The sequence below is a fragment of the Ranitomeya variabilis genome, chromosome 5 (assembly GCF_051348905.1).
Source record: "Ranitomeya variabilis isolate aRanVar5 chromosome 5, aRanVar5.hap1, whole genome shotgun sequence".
NCBI lineage: Eukaryota > Metazoa > Chordata > Amphibia > Anura > Dendrobatidae > Ranitomeya > Ranitomeya variabilis.
In genome coordinates, this window is record NC_135236.1 from 382153652 (window position 1) to 382168964 (window position 15313).

Sequence of the window (15313 nt, forward strand, 5' to 3'; positions counted from 1 at the left end):
GGTAACCAGGGTAAACATCGGGTTACTAAGTGCAGGGCCGCGCTTAGTAACCCAATATTTACCCTGGTTACCATTGTAAATGTAAAAAACCCCAAACACTACATACTTACATTCCGGTGTCTGTCGCGTTCCCCGGCGTCCGCTTCCCTGCACTGTTTCAGCGCCGGCCGGCCGTAAAGCAGAGCACAGCGGTGACGTCACCGCTCTGCTTTACGGCCGGCGCTGACACAGTGCAGGGAAGCGGACGCTGGGGAACGCGACAGACACCGGAATGTAAGTATGTAGTGTTTGTTTTTTTACATTTACACTGGTAACCAGGGTAAACATCGGGTTACTAATCGCGGCCCTGCGCTTAGTAACCCGATGTTTACCCTGGTTACCCGGGGACTTCGGCATCGTTGGTCGCTGGAGAGCTGTCTGTGTGACAGCTCTCCAGCGACCACACAACGACGAAACAGCGACGCTGCAGCGATCAGCATCGTTGTCTATATCGCTGCAGCGTCGCTTAATGTGACGGTACCTTAACTATTTTCTAAAGTTGCGTAATAAGTTTGCTTATACGCCCATAGTCTAAACTTGTTAGTAGCTCTTTAAGAAGAAAGTATTTTAGGTATTGGTCTTCATCGATTCTTTAAAAAGTGTTTAACAGCAAGAAAATGTCGACCAATACTCTTTTATATCTTATCTCTTTTTCCTTTTTGTCAAATTGCAATACCTATCAAAGACATGCAGCCGTTTTTACTATAGTTTGCATTTAAATGACTCATTTTTTATGATTTCCAGCATGATGCATTTGAGTTATTGGTTAATTTAAGCTCATAGATTTTCATACCCCATGATATTTATTTTGTATTAAACTGCAATTATTTTTCTTCAAATTGTGAAATCACTGTCTTCACCTCCTTAATATGCAATAATTTTTCCAATGAATGGGATTTGGCTTGGAAGTAGGGCAAAAAGATTAAAATATTGATTTTGGCTCTCAAATTAACCATCTCCACATTCTGAAGCTGATGCCAGAAGCTGTTTTTCTGTCTTTACTCCCTTTTCCATTACTGCATGTTTTTCCGGCTTAAGCAAATGCTTCACTCGTTGGCTTCTTTTGTATGACACATTTTTATTTTGCTTCTTAAATAATTTGTTCCTTTCTTGAAAAGTGAGTTAGACATGTATGTTAAATGGTAAGAAAAAAATTGCCAGTTTGTCAAAATGTATTTTGTTTATTGCATTCACGTTTTTTGCTGTCTTCCCCAACAGACCATATACCATCCAACCAGTAATGTGTTAAACAGTGTTAAATTTCTCATCCTATTTCATAATGATAAACTTCCCTTTTGTTTTCCCAGTCTTTTGACAGTGGCAGAGTTAGCAAAATGTTAAGAGGTCTCTTTAGCAAACTTACTGGATTTCACCAAATTCCCTATAAAACATTTAAAATGGGTTAATGGGCTAGATTTACTAAACGGACACAATTTTTTTTACATTGTTAAATATATCAACTCATTTAAACTTAAAGGGAACCTGCAAGCATAGTTTTAACCTACAAGTAAACACCATTAAAAGCTTTCCTTCCTTACTTGTTAAAGCAACGGCTACAGGGAGAAAATGAAGTTATAGTCTCATTATTATATTATATTCTCCCTGGCACTTTGACAACTGCTCTGCGCACCCACACCACCACACATCCTGCAGAGCAGGCTTTGACTGGAAATGAGCAGCTGCAGGGAGGATATAAGTTCATTTTCTTACTGGTGCCTCTGCTCCAGTAAGGCAGGCATAATCTTAACTCTGTTTTCCTGCAAATTACTACTATATTTGCAGGTATGAACATGACAAATTCCTTTATCATATTAGATAGTTTATACACAGGTAGATATAATGTTAGCTGTAAATTTGTCATACACTTTAGTAAACTTTTGTCCCTTTTAGTTTACAGTCATATGAAAAAGTTTGGGCACCCCTATTAATCTTAAGCTTAATGTTTTATAAAAATAGGTTTTTTTGCAACAGCTATTTCAGTTTCATATATCTAATAACTGTTGGACACAGTAATGTTTCTGCCTTGAAATGAGGTTTATTGTACTAACAGAAAATGTGCAATCTGCATTCAAACAAAATTTGACAGGTGCATAAGTATGGGCACCCTTATCATTTTCTTGTTTTAAATTCTCCTACCTACTTTTTACTGACTTACTAAAGCACTTTTTTTGGTTTTGTAACCTCATTGAGTTTTGAACTTCATAGCTAGGTGTATGCAATCATGAGAAAAGCTACTTAAAGTGGCCACTTGCAAGTTGTTCTCCTGTTTGAATCTCCTCCGAAGAGTGGCATCATGGGCTCCTCAAAACAACTGTCAAATGATCTGAAAACAAAGATTATTCAACATAGTTGTTCAGGGGAAGGATACAAAAAGCTGTCTCAGAGGTTTAACCTGTCAATTTCCACTGTGAGGAACATAGTAAGGAAATGGAAGAACACAGGTACAGTTCTTGTTAAGGCCAGAATCCTCAGGCCACCTCCAGAGATCTGCAGCATCAACTTGCTGCAGATGGTGTCACTGTGCATCGGTCAACTATACAACGCACTTTGCCCAAGGAGAAGCTGTGTGGGAGAGTGATGTGAAAGAAGCCGTTTCTGCAAGCACGCCACAAACAGAGTCGGCTGAGGTATGCAAAAGCACATTTGGAGAAGCCAATTTCTCTTTGGAAGAAGGTCCTGTGGACTGATGAAACCAAGATTGAGTTGTTTGGTAATACAAAAAGGCGTTATGCATGGTGGCAAAAAAACACAGTGCGTTGTATAGTTGACCGATGCACAGTGACACCATCTGCAGCAAGTTGATGCTGCAGCTCTCTGGAGATGGTCTGAGGATTGTCCTTGACTGATCTCACCATTCTTCTTCTCTGCCTTTCTGATGTTTTTCTTGGCCTGCCACTTCTGGCTTTAACAAGAACTGTACCTGTGTTCTTCCATTTCCTTACTATGTTCCTTACAGTGGAAATTGACAGGTTAAATCTCTGAGACAGCTTTTTGTATCCTTCCCCTGAACAACTATGTTGAATAATCTTTGTTTTCAGATCATTTGACAGTTGTTTTGAGGAGCCCATGATGCCACTCTTCGGAGGAGATTCAAACAGGAGAACAACTTGCAAGTGGCCACTTTAAGTAGCTTTTCTCATGATTGCATACACCTGGCTATGAAGTTCAAAGCTCAGTGAGGTTACAAAACCCAAAAAAGTGCTTTAGTAAGTCAGTAAAAAGTAGGTAGGAGTATTTAAAACAAGAAAATGATAAGGGTGCCCATACTTATGCACCTGTCAAATTTTGTTTGAATGCAGATTGCACATTTTCTGTTAGTACAATAAACCTCATTTCAAGGCAGAAACATTACTGTGTCCAACAGTTATTAGATATATGAAACTGAAATAGCTGTTGCAAAAAAAAAAAATTTTTATAAAACATTAAGCTTAAGATTAATAGGGGTGCCCAAACTTTTTCATATGACTGTATATGAAGTCGACAGATCTTTCAGCATTAATGCAGCAGTGTATGTTTTTTCAGATATTGCTGTCTTAGGCTGGGGTCACACTTGCGAGTGCAATGTGAGAAACTCGCGCGAGTCTCTCGCCTCAATACCCGGCACTGCCGCTGGCACTCTGGACCGGAGCGTGCGGCTGCATAGAAATACATGCATCCGCATGCTCCGGTCCCAAGTGCCGGTGGCAGTGCCGGGTATTGACGCGAGAGACTTGCGCAAGTTTCTCGCATTGCACTCGCAAGGGTGACCCCATCCTTAAAGGTAGCCATGCACATTAGACAGAAGTTGATGGTTGAACAATCATTGAATGAGCTATAACTTAACGATCATTATTCTGGCACCATAACAACTGGCCATTCATGTTCATTCAGATTAGTCAATGAGCAAGCAATATTCATCTAAATTTTCTATTAACTTTCTTTTACTGGAAGATTGTTTATTGACCATCGACTACCACATGAAAACTGACTGTCCACATGAGGACAGTCCATGATCATTTAGTTTAAAATATAGTTTATGATCAATTTTACTCAACAAATTGTCATTGTGGTTAAAATCATCTTTCAACTTCAAAGTAATGTCTATGGGCACCTTTTGGTGTCCATAGTCATTATTAAGCTTCCATACAATCAAGAAGCCCTCACAGTGAATCTAGATATCTGAAAGAATTGACTAACTGTTTTTGAAGGTCTACCCAAACTTCTGCCATGATGTTTGAAGATCTGCCATTCTTCACTACTGGAAATGATATGCGGAGAGTTCCCATTCACAGTACTGTAGGTGCCTTGTGTGAGGTTATGCTACCTGAAGGATTTGTCCGCTACTCAGACAACTCCTGAATCCCTATGTTTCCCCCAATAAAGTAATAACACTTATGCTCTCCTCCAGTGCCGTTCCAATCCAGTTGTGTCAGCACTGGCTTTTCTGGGGCTCGTGTGACATTGTGATATTGCGGTCAGTCAGTGTTGGCATCACTCTCCAATCCTTCAGACAAAACAAGACATCTGGAGGAAGTGAGAGAGCAGACAAAGCTCTCTCTTCCTCCTTTGTCCTTAAGAGAGGAGCGTGAAGGCAGCGTTGATTGGCCTCAGGAATCGCTTGACATAACAATATCACATGTTCCCTGGGTAAGCTGGTGCTAACACTGCTGGAATGGCGCTGGCACCAGAGGTGTGTATAGGTGTTATTATTTACATGTTATTATTTTACATAGCAATTTAGAAGGGGTTGTTCCATTAGTGGACAACCCCTTTAAGAGTATGATCTCACAAACTTTTTGATGTGGATTTTTTCCTTGATGATAATAGTGCAGGGAAAACAAGCATTTTGCCACCAAGTCACATGAAATTTCACACTATACAATCAATGGAAAATTAGGTGATATGTATTTCATGTTGTAATGCATTGAAGGAATACTAAAGTAAGAATAAACTACCACTTATCCATGGGTTATGTGATAACTACTAGATTAGTGGGGGTCTGAACGCTGAGATTACGGCACTGCCAGAGATTGCGGTGTGCTGTTCCCTGTTCTGGCAATCAGTTGAGTCTCATTGGTTAGATTTCCACAAACGTAACAATTATCACCTATTCTGTGCATAGGTAAAAACTTTTTTGCTATAGTATTCCTCATAACAATATCATGCATGATATCTTATTGATGCTAGTTCTTAATATAGCCGTATGCATGAAGCCTTAGGCTGGGTTGGAAAACGACAGTGATGGTGAAAGTTACACGCTTCTTAATATTATCTGTATAACATTGTGTATAGAGGGGGAGGGGATGTGCAGGTAGTCCTGATTAATTGTGCTGAACCTGAATGATAATCTAAGTTGTAGTCTAACAAAGCTCTGTGTAGCCCCAGCACTAAAACCATGAGGATTTTTAGTGCAGCCGCAGTTATTCCCATTCACATGTCTATTGGCCACGTAGTTCTGTCTAGTGAATGTAGCCCAAAGACCAAGAAGCCTGTGGTTTACTGGCATAGCTTTACATTTCCCCAAATCATCCTAATTAACTATATAACCATAGTTATCTACCTAACCTGTTTACGTTAACATTTCTAAAAATCTAATCATACCTCTCTTTTGTATCAACCAAGAAATGATATCATTGCTAATGAAGTCCAGAGCCTGTTGTTTTACTTAACCTGCATTCTTTCCTGATACTTATATCTGTATTCCCCTTATCATCTATTACTTTGACTCACAGGCTGGTCACCCTCCTTAACTTCTTTGTTAACAAGTGGTGGTCCTGTTCCCCTGGGAGACAGGTCCACCCTTCTTCACCAAGCTGCTGCCCAGGGAAACGTCACTTTATTGTCAATGCTGCTTAATGAAGAAGGACTGGATCTAAATAACTTATGTAAAGATGGCCATACTGCCTTGTATTCTGCTGCTATCAACGGACATACAGGTAATGTGTTATGCTACCTGGATATACAAGTGTTGTTGTTTCATTTCTTTAGGCTAAAGTTAATTTGCACTGGTTTCATTTTTATCCTAGATTTTAAGAGGGAAATAATGACAATTTGAGGTCCGATTTCATTGCCTAACCTGCATGGCCTAAATATTGGATCCAGGGGATAGGTGCTATTTAATCTAATGCGTGTAAATCAACCCAGTCCGACATTCATAGAATTGGACTTAAAGTGATAACAGTAGTGGACAACCTGTTCTGAAAGAAAAAAAAACCACATGCTCACCTACCAAAAACAAAGAAGTCAACAAATCTCCAAAACGTCAATAAAAAAATATTGAATTTTATCAATCAACAAATTCGTAAAATAATACAAAGCCATGCCATTTAGCAATGGCGTATGAGGAAAGTTTTTCCATGTGTAATAATCAATGAGGTTCACAATTTGAGCCCTTAAAAATAGACAACAAAGGGTCACGCAGCATAAAAATGTACATGAAAAAGTAAAAAGTGAATATAAAACAATGCATCTTCAGTAAGATGTATTGATTTCTATTACTTGTTGGGTCAGTATTGGCTATGCTTGCAGCTGCAATTTGCTGGTACTATTTGGTTATATATACCCGTATTTTTCAGACTATAAGACGCACCGGACCATAAGACGCACCCCAAATTTGGGGTGAAAATTGCAGAAAAAAAGATTTTTTATAAGATGGGGTCCGTCTTATTGTCCGAATTTACAGTATCTTACCTGAGGGCTGGCGGTGGCAGAGCAGGGTCACAAGAGGCATGGTGTCGGCAGAGGTGGGGTGATGTGGTACGGCGTGCACCTGAGCAGGGTCCCTTCCTGCTTAGGTGGGCGACACCATGGCCTGGTGTCCATGGGAGGGTTGCAGCAGTGGTGTGGCGACAGCAGAGGTGCGGGGATAATGAGCAGTATGGCGTGCGCAGGGTCCATTCCACAGGTGAGGTGACGCTGCGGAGCTGGGTTAATACAGGCTTACTGGCAGAGGTGCGGCGGCGGCAGAGGTGCGGCAGCAGAGGTGCAGGGATTAGGAGGCGCAGTGAGCGATATGGCGTGAGCGGGGTCCCTTTCACAGGTGAGGTGATGCAGCAGCCCGGGAAGCAGCAGAGCCAGGTGAATCGTTGTTATCGGTGGTGGCGGCCATCTTCCTGAGGCGGCACGTGTGCAGATGGAGATCGCAGCGGCCATTTTCCTGAAGCCGAGATCTAAATCTGCGAACTCGGCTTCAGGAAAATGGCCACCACGATCTCCATCTGCGCACGCGCGGCCTCCCGCGGCCATTTTCCTGAAGCCCCGGGAAGCAGAGCACTACATCTGCGCACGCTTGGCCTCAGGAAGACGGCCGACACCACCGATAACAACATGATTCACCCGGCTCTGCTGCTTATTGGGCTGCTGCATCACCTCACCTGTGAAAGGGACCCCATTCACACCATACCGCTCATTGCGCCGCCTCCATCCCCGCACCTCTGCCGCCGCCGCACCTCTGCCGCCGCCACACCACTGCCGGTAAGCCTGTATTCCAAATATAAGACGCACACCCCATTTTTTCCCCCTTTTTTTTGGGGGGGGGGGGGGGGGGTGCGTCTTATAGTAAGAAAAATACGGTACATTTCTGCTATATAACTATTAGGTTTTGCACATATATATTTCTCGTACCCCTTCTGCATGTCATACATGGTAACCTCCTTCCTTACTCTCTGTATGTGTTTGGGCGACAGCTGCCCTGTTATGGCTTTACTATTCAGAACCTTTGATATTTATTAAGTGTGTTGGCTTCACACAATCGCATACAGATTTCTGTGATTATATATATATATATATATATATATATATACATACATATGCCATTGCTAAATAGCATGGCTTTTTATTATTGTACGTATTTGTTGATTAATAAAATTCAATATTTTTTATCAACTTTTTAGAGTTGACTTGTTTTTGGTAGGATATTTATACATTGTGGAGTCCTCTGTAATTAATGATATTTATGGTCCTGAAATCCTTTTCCTCCAATGTCAATGCTGTCTTCCAACTGATTTGTGACATTATGCCTCGTGACCTATGCAGACACAGTGGCCACTGATCTTCTCCAGCCTTCACTATTTCATGGGAGCAGTTGTCAGCTGTGATGGAATAATGAAAAGCTGCAGCTGATCAGTGGCCACTGATTAAGAGGATCCGGTTAAAGGGATGTGTGAATGCTTTTTTTCCGGTCCGATGGGCGGCGTTTCGTCTTCATTTCTCCACCCCATCCGTCCCTGTTGTCCGCAATATGTTTGAGAATTGGAGTACTTGTCCTCCATAGTTGGCGCGTGCGCAATGCAATCTTCGCACGCGCAGTATCCTTTGCCCAACTGCGGGCAAGCCGAAAAGCATTACTGCTTTTGTCCCGGAAGTATTTCGCTGTGTTCTGGGACATTGTCTGCGGGTGCATGCGCAGTAATGCGTTTCTTCTAATTCTCGAACATATTGTGGACAACAGGGACGGATGGGGCGGAGAAATGAAGACGAAACGGACCGGAAAAAAAGGCATTTACTTATCCCGCCAATTTAAGCTGACTGGTTCCGTTTAAGGTGTTGTACAATAATGGCCAACCCTTTTAAGGTGTCCAAAGACATGGGTTAGCTGTCAGACAAGCAATAGTTATCTCTCAAATTTTTTTTATAAACATTGATGTTCTGCATAGCTGAGCAGTCATGTGTTTTTAATGCTGAAATTGCTGCCAGACATCTTTAGCAGTGTTGGAGGGTAGTTGAGAGGCAGGAATTTGGAGGCCCTTCTACCGGCAACATATCTGATAGTCATTGTATCCTGCAGAAATCCATGGCTTTGTGTGTGGGTGCACTAAAGGCCCCCGCCCATACTTAATAAATAACTGTTAACCAATTGTTGCTGGTGATGATTTGACTGATCGTTCAGTAGCTATGTCACCCGACTCCTCCATAAACAGACTCCTCGGCTTATCTCGAGAGAAAAGGATTCTCACTCAGATAGCAGACTTGCCAGATTGCCACCCCCCTCCCCCCTTACTTCATCTGTCTCTGAGGCCCCCAATCTGTTGTCTAACAGATCATCCACCAACATTGATGATTTCTGTTATTTCACTGGAAAAAATAAATTCTCGATGCGGAGCTATTGTTTTTACTAAAAGCGAACCTGTCATCAGGATTTTGCTAAGTAAACTACAGGCATTGTCAGGATGGCACTGTTATGCTGATTAAAATAACTGGGTTGAAGAAATCCATCTTGTGGTTGTTTTTTAATCTGTGTTTGCAGTTTTGAGTTAACGAGCTGCTCGTGCTTTGGGGCGCCCTGCGGGTGGGTCTTTTTTTTTTGTGCTCTGGCCTTATCATCATTATTCTAGGCTTAAATTACGGGTCATTGAGCCTTCAGTGATCTGCCTCCTATTTTAAATAGTGCACCTGTGCATTTAATATTCCGGTCTTTAAAAAAATGTTGCTTCAACGAACACCAGCAATGCTCACAATCTGTGCATGCGCCGCACACTGTGTTCTGGGGATCAGTGCGGGAGCGTGCACAAGAAGAGGAAATTGTCGCTACTGAACATAGCAACATTATCGCACAGGTTCCCGAACACAGTGGGTGGCGCATATGCAGATTGAGAGCATTGCTTGCTTATAGATTTCTACTGCGCATGCACCGCTGCCGGCATCATTTTCTTCAAGCAAATTTTTTTTTCTCTTTAAGACCAGAATATTTTGCAGTATTTAAAATAGGAGGCAAGTCACTGAATGTTCAGTGACCTGTCATCTAAGCCCAGAATTATGATGATGCGGCCAGCGCATGAAAAACTGAACCCCTGCAATTCCGTCAGATAATACTCAGTTTCTTCCTGAAAATGATTGCAAACACAAATTCTTTGGTATTATTATCTTCATTTAATTTGTCTTAAAAAACACAAAAGAGAAGGAAGTAAAAAGCAAAACATCGATCATTTCACACAAAACTCCAAAAATGGGCCAGACAAAAGTATTGGCACCCTCAGCCTAATACTTGGTTGCACAACCTTTAGCCAAAATAACTGCGACCAACCGCTTCCGGTAACCATCAATGAGTTTCTTACAATGCTCTGCTGGAATTTTAGACCATTCTTCTTTGGCAAACTGCTCCAGGTCCCTGATATTTGAAGGGTGCCTTCTCCAAACTGCCATTTTTAGATCTCTCCACAGGTGTTCTATGGGATTCAGGTCTGGACTCATTGCTGGCCACCTTAGAAGTCTCCAGTGCTTTCTCTCAAACCATTTTCTAGTGCTTTTTGAAGTTTGTTTTGGGTCATTGTCCTGCTGGAAGACCCATTACCTCTGAAGGAGACGCAGCTTTCTCACACTGGGCCCTACATTATGCTGCAAAATTTGTTGGTAGTCTTCAGACTTCATAATGCCATGCACACGGTCAAGCAGTCCAGAGCCAGAGGCAGCAAAGCAACCCCAAAACATCAGGGAACCTCCGCCATGTTTGACTGTAGGGACCGTGTTCTTTTCTTTGAATGCCTTTTTTTTTCTCCTGTAAACACTGTTGATGCCTTTGCCTAAAAAGCTCTACTTTTGTCTCTTCTGACCAGAGAACATTCTTCCAAAACGTTTTAGGCTTTTTCAGGTAAGTTTTGGCAAACTCCAGCCTGGCTTTTTTATGTCTCGGGGTAAGAAGTGGGGTCTTCCTGGGTCTCCTACCATATAGTCCCTTTTCATTCAGACACCGACGGATAGTACGGGTTGACACTGTTGTGCCCTCGGACTGCAGGGCAGCTTGAACTTGTTTGGATGTTAGTCGAGGTTCTTTATCCAACATCCGCACAATCTTGCGTTGAAATCTCTAGTCAATTTTTATTTTCCGTCCACATCTAGGGAGGTTAGCCACAGTGCCATGGGCTTTAAACTTCTTGATGACACTGCGCACGGTAGACACAGGAACATTCAGGCCTTTGGAGATGGACTTGTAGCCTTGAGATTGCTCATGCTTCCTCACAATTTGGTTTCTCAAGTCCTCAGACAGTTCTTTGGTCTTCTTTCTTTTCTCCATGCTCAATGTGGTACACACAAGGACACAGGACAGAGGTTGAGTCAACTTTAATCCATGTCAACTGGCTGCAAGTGTGAGTTAGTTATTGTCAACACCTGTTAGGTGCCACAGGTAAGTTACAGGTGCTGTTAATTACACAAATTAGAGAAGCATTCCATGATTTTTCGAACAGTGCTAATACTTTTGTCCACCCCCTTTTTTATGTTTGGTGTGGAATTATATCCAATTTGGCTTTAGGACAATTCTTTTTGTGTTTTTTCATTTAAGACAAATTAAATGAAGATAATAATACCAAAGAATTTGTGTTTGCAATCATTTTCAGGAAGAAACTGAGTATTATTTGACAGAATTGCAGGGGTGTGAATACTTTTGGCCATGACTGTATATGTGTGTATATACAGTGTATTCTTCTCCACATTGAAATTGCAAAACCAAGAAGGAAAAGTTGTAGAATAATGAAAATGACTGGATTGATAATATGGAAACAATGAGAAAATGGAGACAAATTTTTCAAATGATCTCAGCTTCTTCAGTATCGAGCATGAGCACCACGTGCAGAAATATATGCAATTCCTTGCTTTGGCATGCTATCATTGAGGTTATTAATGGTTGTGTAAGGAATGTTCTGCCGCACTAAATGCTCTTGAGCACTCACATCATCAAGATCCGCTGTTGGCAGCTCCCTTTGCATTTGTGAACCAATGATGTACCAGATGTGTACGATTGGAGACACTGCAATCCACGGTAGAATGAGTATGCCATGCAGATCGCTCCCAGCATGAGCAGCATGCTGCCTGGTGTTGTCTTGTTGAAAGACCACTACTGGTACCCTTTGGAGAAATGGTTGTACCACTGCCATTTCAATGTAACGACAAGCTGTTAGTGTATCTGGAATGAAGAACAAACACATACCTGCTGGGAGTCGGTAGTCACGCCCCGTAAACAAAGCAGCCTGGAAAAGGAAGAGCTGCTCTGTTGACGTGAAAGTAGCTGTCTGTGATCGCTCTAAGTTGGCGCCAGGCAGAACAGACAAGTAGTTAGCAACTATCTGCCTTTCAATTCTTAGCCCAATGTAAAAAAAAAAAGTCGCTAATTTTACCACCAAAAACTGGGAAAACTTAATGACTCGAGTATAAGCCTAGGGCCTAGGGTGGGAAGTGCAGCAGCTACCGGTAAATGTCAAAGGTAAAAATAGATACCAATAAAAGTAAAATTAATTGAGACATCAGTAGGTTAAGTGTTTTTGTGTTTTTGAATATCAATATTGAATCCATAAAGTTTATGATGGCCCCATAAGATGCTCCATATTAAAATATGCCCCATATAATCCTGCATAAAGGTTAATAATGGCCCCATAAGATGCTCCATAAAGTTATTTGCCCTATATAGTGCTGCACAAACATTATGGCCACACAAGATACTCCATACAGACATTTACCCCAAACAATGCTGCACAAACGGTGATTATGGCCCTATAAGATGTTCCATACAGACACTTGCCCCATATAGTGCTGCACAAACGTTGATTATGGCCCCATACAGACACTTGCCCGATATAGTGCTGCACAAACATTATGGCCCCATAAGATGCTCCATACAGACACTTGCCCCATATAGTGCTGCACAAACGTTATGGCCCCATAGATGCTCCATACAGACACTTGCCCCATTTGCTGTTGCTGCGATAAAAAAAAAATAAAAAAAATCACATACTCACCTCTGTCGCTCAGGCCCCCGGCACTTTCACTATTCACCTGACTTCTTTCCAGCCGCCGCTCCATCTTCAGCATCTTCTGCACTGATGTTCAGGCAGAGGGCGCGCACTAACCACGTCATCGCGCCCTCTGACCTGAGCGTCACTGCAGAAGATGCTGAAGATGGAGCGGCGCTGGAAAGAGGAGCAGGTGAATATCGTGCAGCGCTCCTTCTCCCCATTATACTCACCTGCTCCTGGCGCTGTGCAGTCCCTGGTTCCTCAGCTTCTTCCTGTACTGAGCTGTCACCGTTGCCGCTCATTACAGTAATGAATATGCGGCTCCACCCCTATGGGAGGTGGAGCCGCATATTCATTACTGTAATGAGTGGTACCATGTGACCACTCAGTACAGGAAGAAGCTGGGAAGCCGGGGACCTGCAGGGACCGCGCCAGGAGCAGGTGAGTATAATTAGACATCCCCCGCTCCCTCTCCCCTGCCGACCCCTGTTATGACTCGAGTATAAGCTGAGAGGGGGACTTTCAGCCCAAAAAAAGGGCTGAAAATCTCGGCTTATACTCGAGTATATACGGTGTATATATATATGTATATATATACAGTGGGGCAAAAAAGTATTTAGTCAGTCAGCAATAGTGCAAGTTCCACCACTTAAAAAGATGAGAGGCGTCTGTAATTTACATCATAGTTAGACCTCAACTATGGGAGACAAACTGAGATATAAAAATCCAGAAAATCACATTGTCTGTTTTTTTATCATTTTATTTGCATATTATGGTGGAAAATAAGTATTTGGTCAGAAACAAACAATCAAGATTTCTGGCTCTCACAGACCTGTAACTTCTTCTTTAAGAGTCTCCTCTTTCCTCCACTCATTACCTGTAGTAATGGCACCTGTTTAAACTTATCAGTATAAAAAGACACCTGTGCACACCCTCAAACAATCTGACTCCAAACTCCACTATGGTGAAGACCAAAGAGCTGTCAAAGGACACCAGAAACAAAATTGTAGCCTTGCACCAGGCTGGGAAGACTGAATCAGCAATAGCCAACCAGCTTGGAGTGAAGAAATCAACAGTGGGAGCAATAATTAGAAAATGGAAGACATTCAAGATCACTGATAATCTCCCTCAATCTGGGTCTCCACGCAAAATCCCACCCCGTGGGGTCAGAATGATCACAAGAACGGTGAGCAAAAATCCCAGAACCACGCGGGGGGACCTAGTGAATGAACTGCAGAGAGCTGGGACCAATGTAACAAGGCCTACCATAAGTAACACACTACGCCACCATGGACTCAGATCCTGCAGTGCCAGACGTGTCCCACTGCTTAAGCCAGTACATGTGCGGGCCCGTCTGAAGTTTGCTAGAGAGCATTTGGATGATCCAGAGGAGTTTTGGGAGAATGTCCTATGGTCTGATGAAACCAAACTGGAACTGTTTGGTAGAAACACAACTTGTCGTGTTTGGAGGAAAAAGAATACTGAGTTGCATCTATCAAACACCATACCTACTGTAAAGCATGGTGGTGGAAACATCATGCTTTGGGGCTGTTTCTCTGCAAAGGGGCCAGGACGACTGATCCGGGTACATGAAAGAATGAATGGGGCCATGTATCGTGAGATTTTGAGTGCAAACCTCCTTCCATCAGCAAGGGCATTGAAGATGAAACGTGGCTGGGGTCTTTCAACATGACAATGATCCAAAGCACACCGCCAGGGCAAGGAAGGAGTGGCTTCGTAAGAAGCATTTCAAGGTCCTGGAGTGGCCTAGCCAGTCTCCAGATCTCAACCCTATAGAAAACCTTTGGAGGGAGTTGAAAGTCCGTGTTGCCAAGCGAAAAGCCAAAAACATCACTGCTCTAGAGGAGATCTGCATGGAGGAATGGGCCAACATACCAACAACAGTGTGTGGCAACCTTGTGAAGACTTACAGAAAACGTTTGACCTCTGTCATTGCCAACAAAGGATATATTACAAAGTATTGAGATGAAATTTTGTTTCTGACCAAATACTTATTTTCCACCATAATATGCAAATAAAATGATAAAAAAAACAGACAATGTGATTTTCTGGATTTTTTTTTCTCAGTTTGTCTCCCATAGTTGAGGTCTACCTATGATGTAAATTACAGACGCCTCTCATCTTTTTAAGTGGTGGAACTTGCACTATTGCTGAATGACTACCGTATATACTCGAGTATAAGCCGAGATTTTCAGCCCAAATTTTTGGGCTGAAAGTGCCCCTCTCGGCTTATACTCGAGTCATGATCGGTGGTGGGGTCGGCGGGTGAGCACTGTCATATACTCACCTAGTCCCGACGTTCCTGGCGCTCCCCCTGCCTGTCACACGGTCTTTGGTGCCGCAGCCTCTTCCCCTGTACAGCGGTCACGTGGGACCGCTCATTAGAGAAATGAATAGTCTGCTCCACCCCCCATAGGGGCGGAGCCGCATAATTCATTTCTCTAATCAGCGGTGCCGGTGACCGCTGACAGAGGAAGAGGCTGTGGCACCGAAGACCAGCTGTCCAGGGGAAGGAGCGGGACGCCGGGAGCAGGTAAGTATCGCATATTCAC

The 15313-nt window shown here is 42.8% G+C and overlaps 1 protein-coding gene across 2 annotated transcripts in view; it reads left to right on the top strand.

Moving 5' to 3' along the window:
* CTTNBP2 (cortactin binding protein 2) overlaps positions 1 to 15313 on the top strand; it is a 206261-nt gene that overhangs the window by 98304 nt on the left and 92644 nt on the right. For both annotated transcript variants that reach the window (XM_077265000.1, XM_077265002.1), the window contains exon 5: positions 5751 to 5954. In XM_077265000.1, the coding sequence (XP_077121115.1) occupies positions 5751 to 5954 (204 nt within the window). The remainder of the gene's footprint in view (positions 1 to 5750; positions 5955 to 15313) is intronic.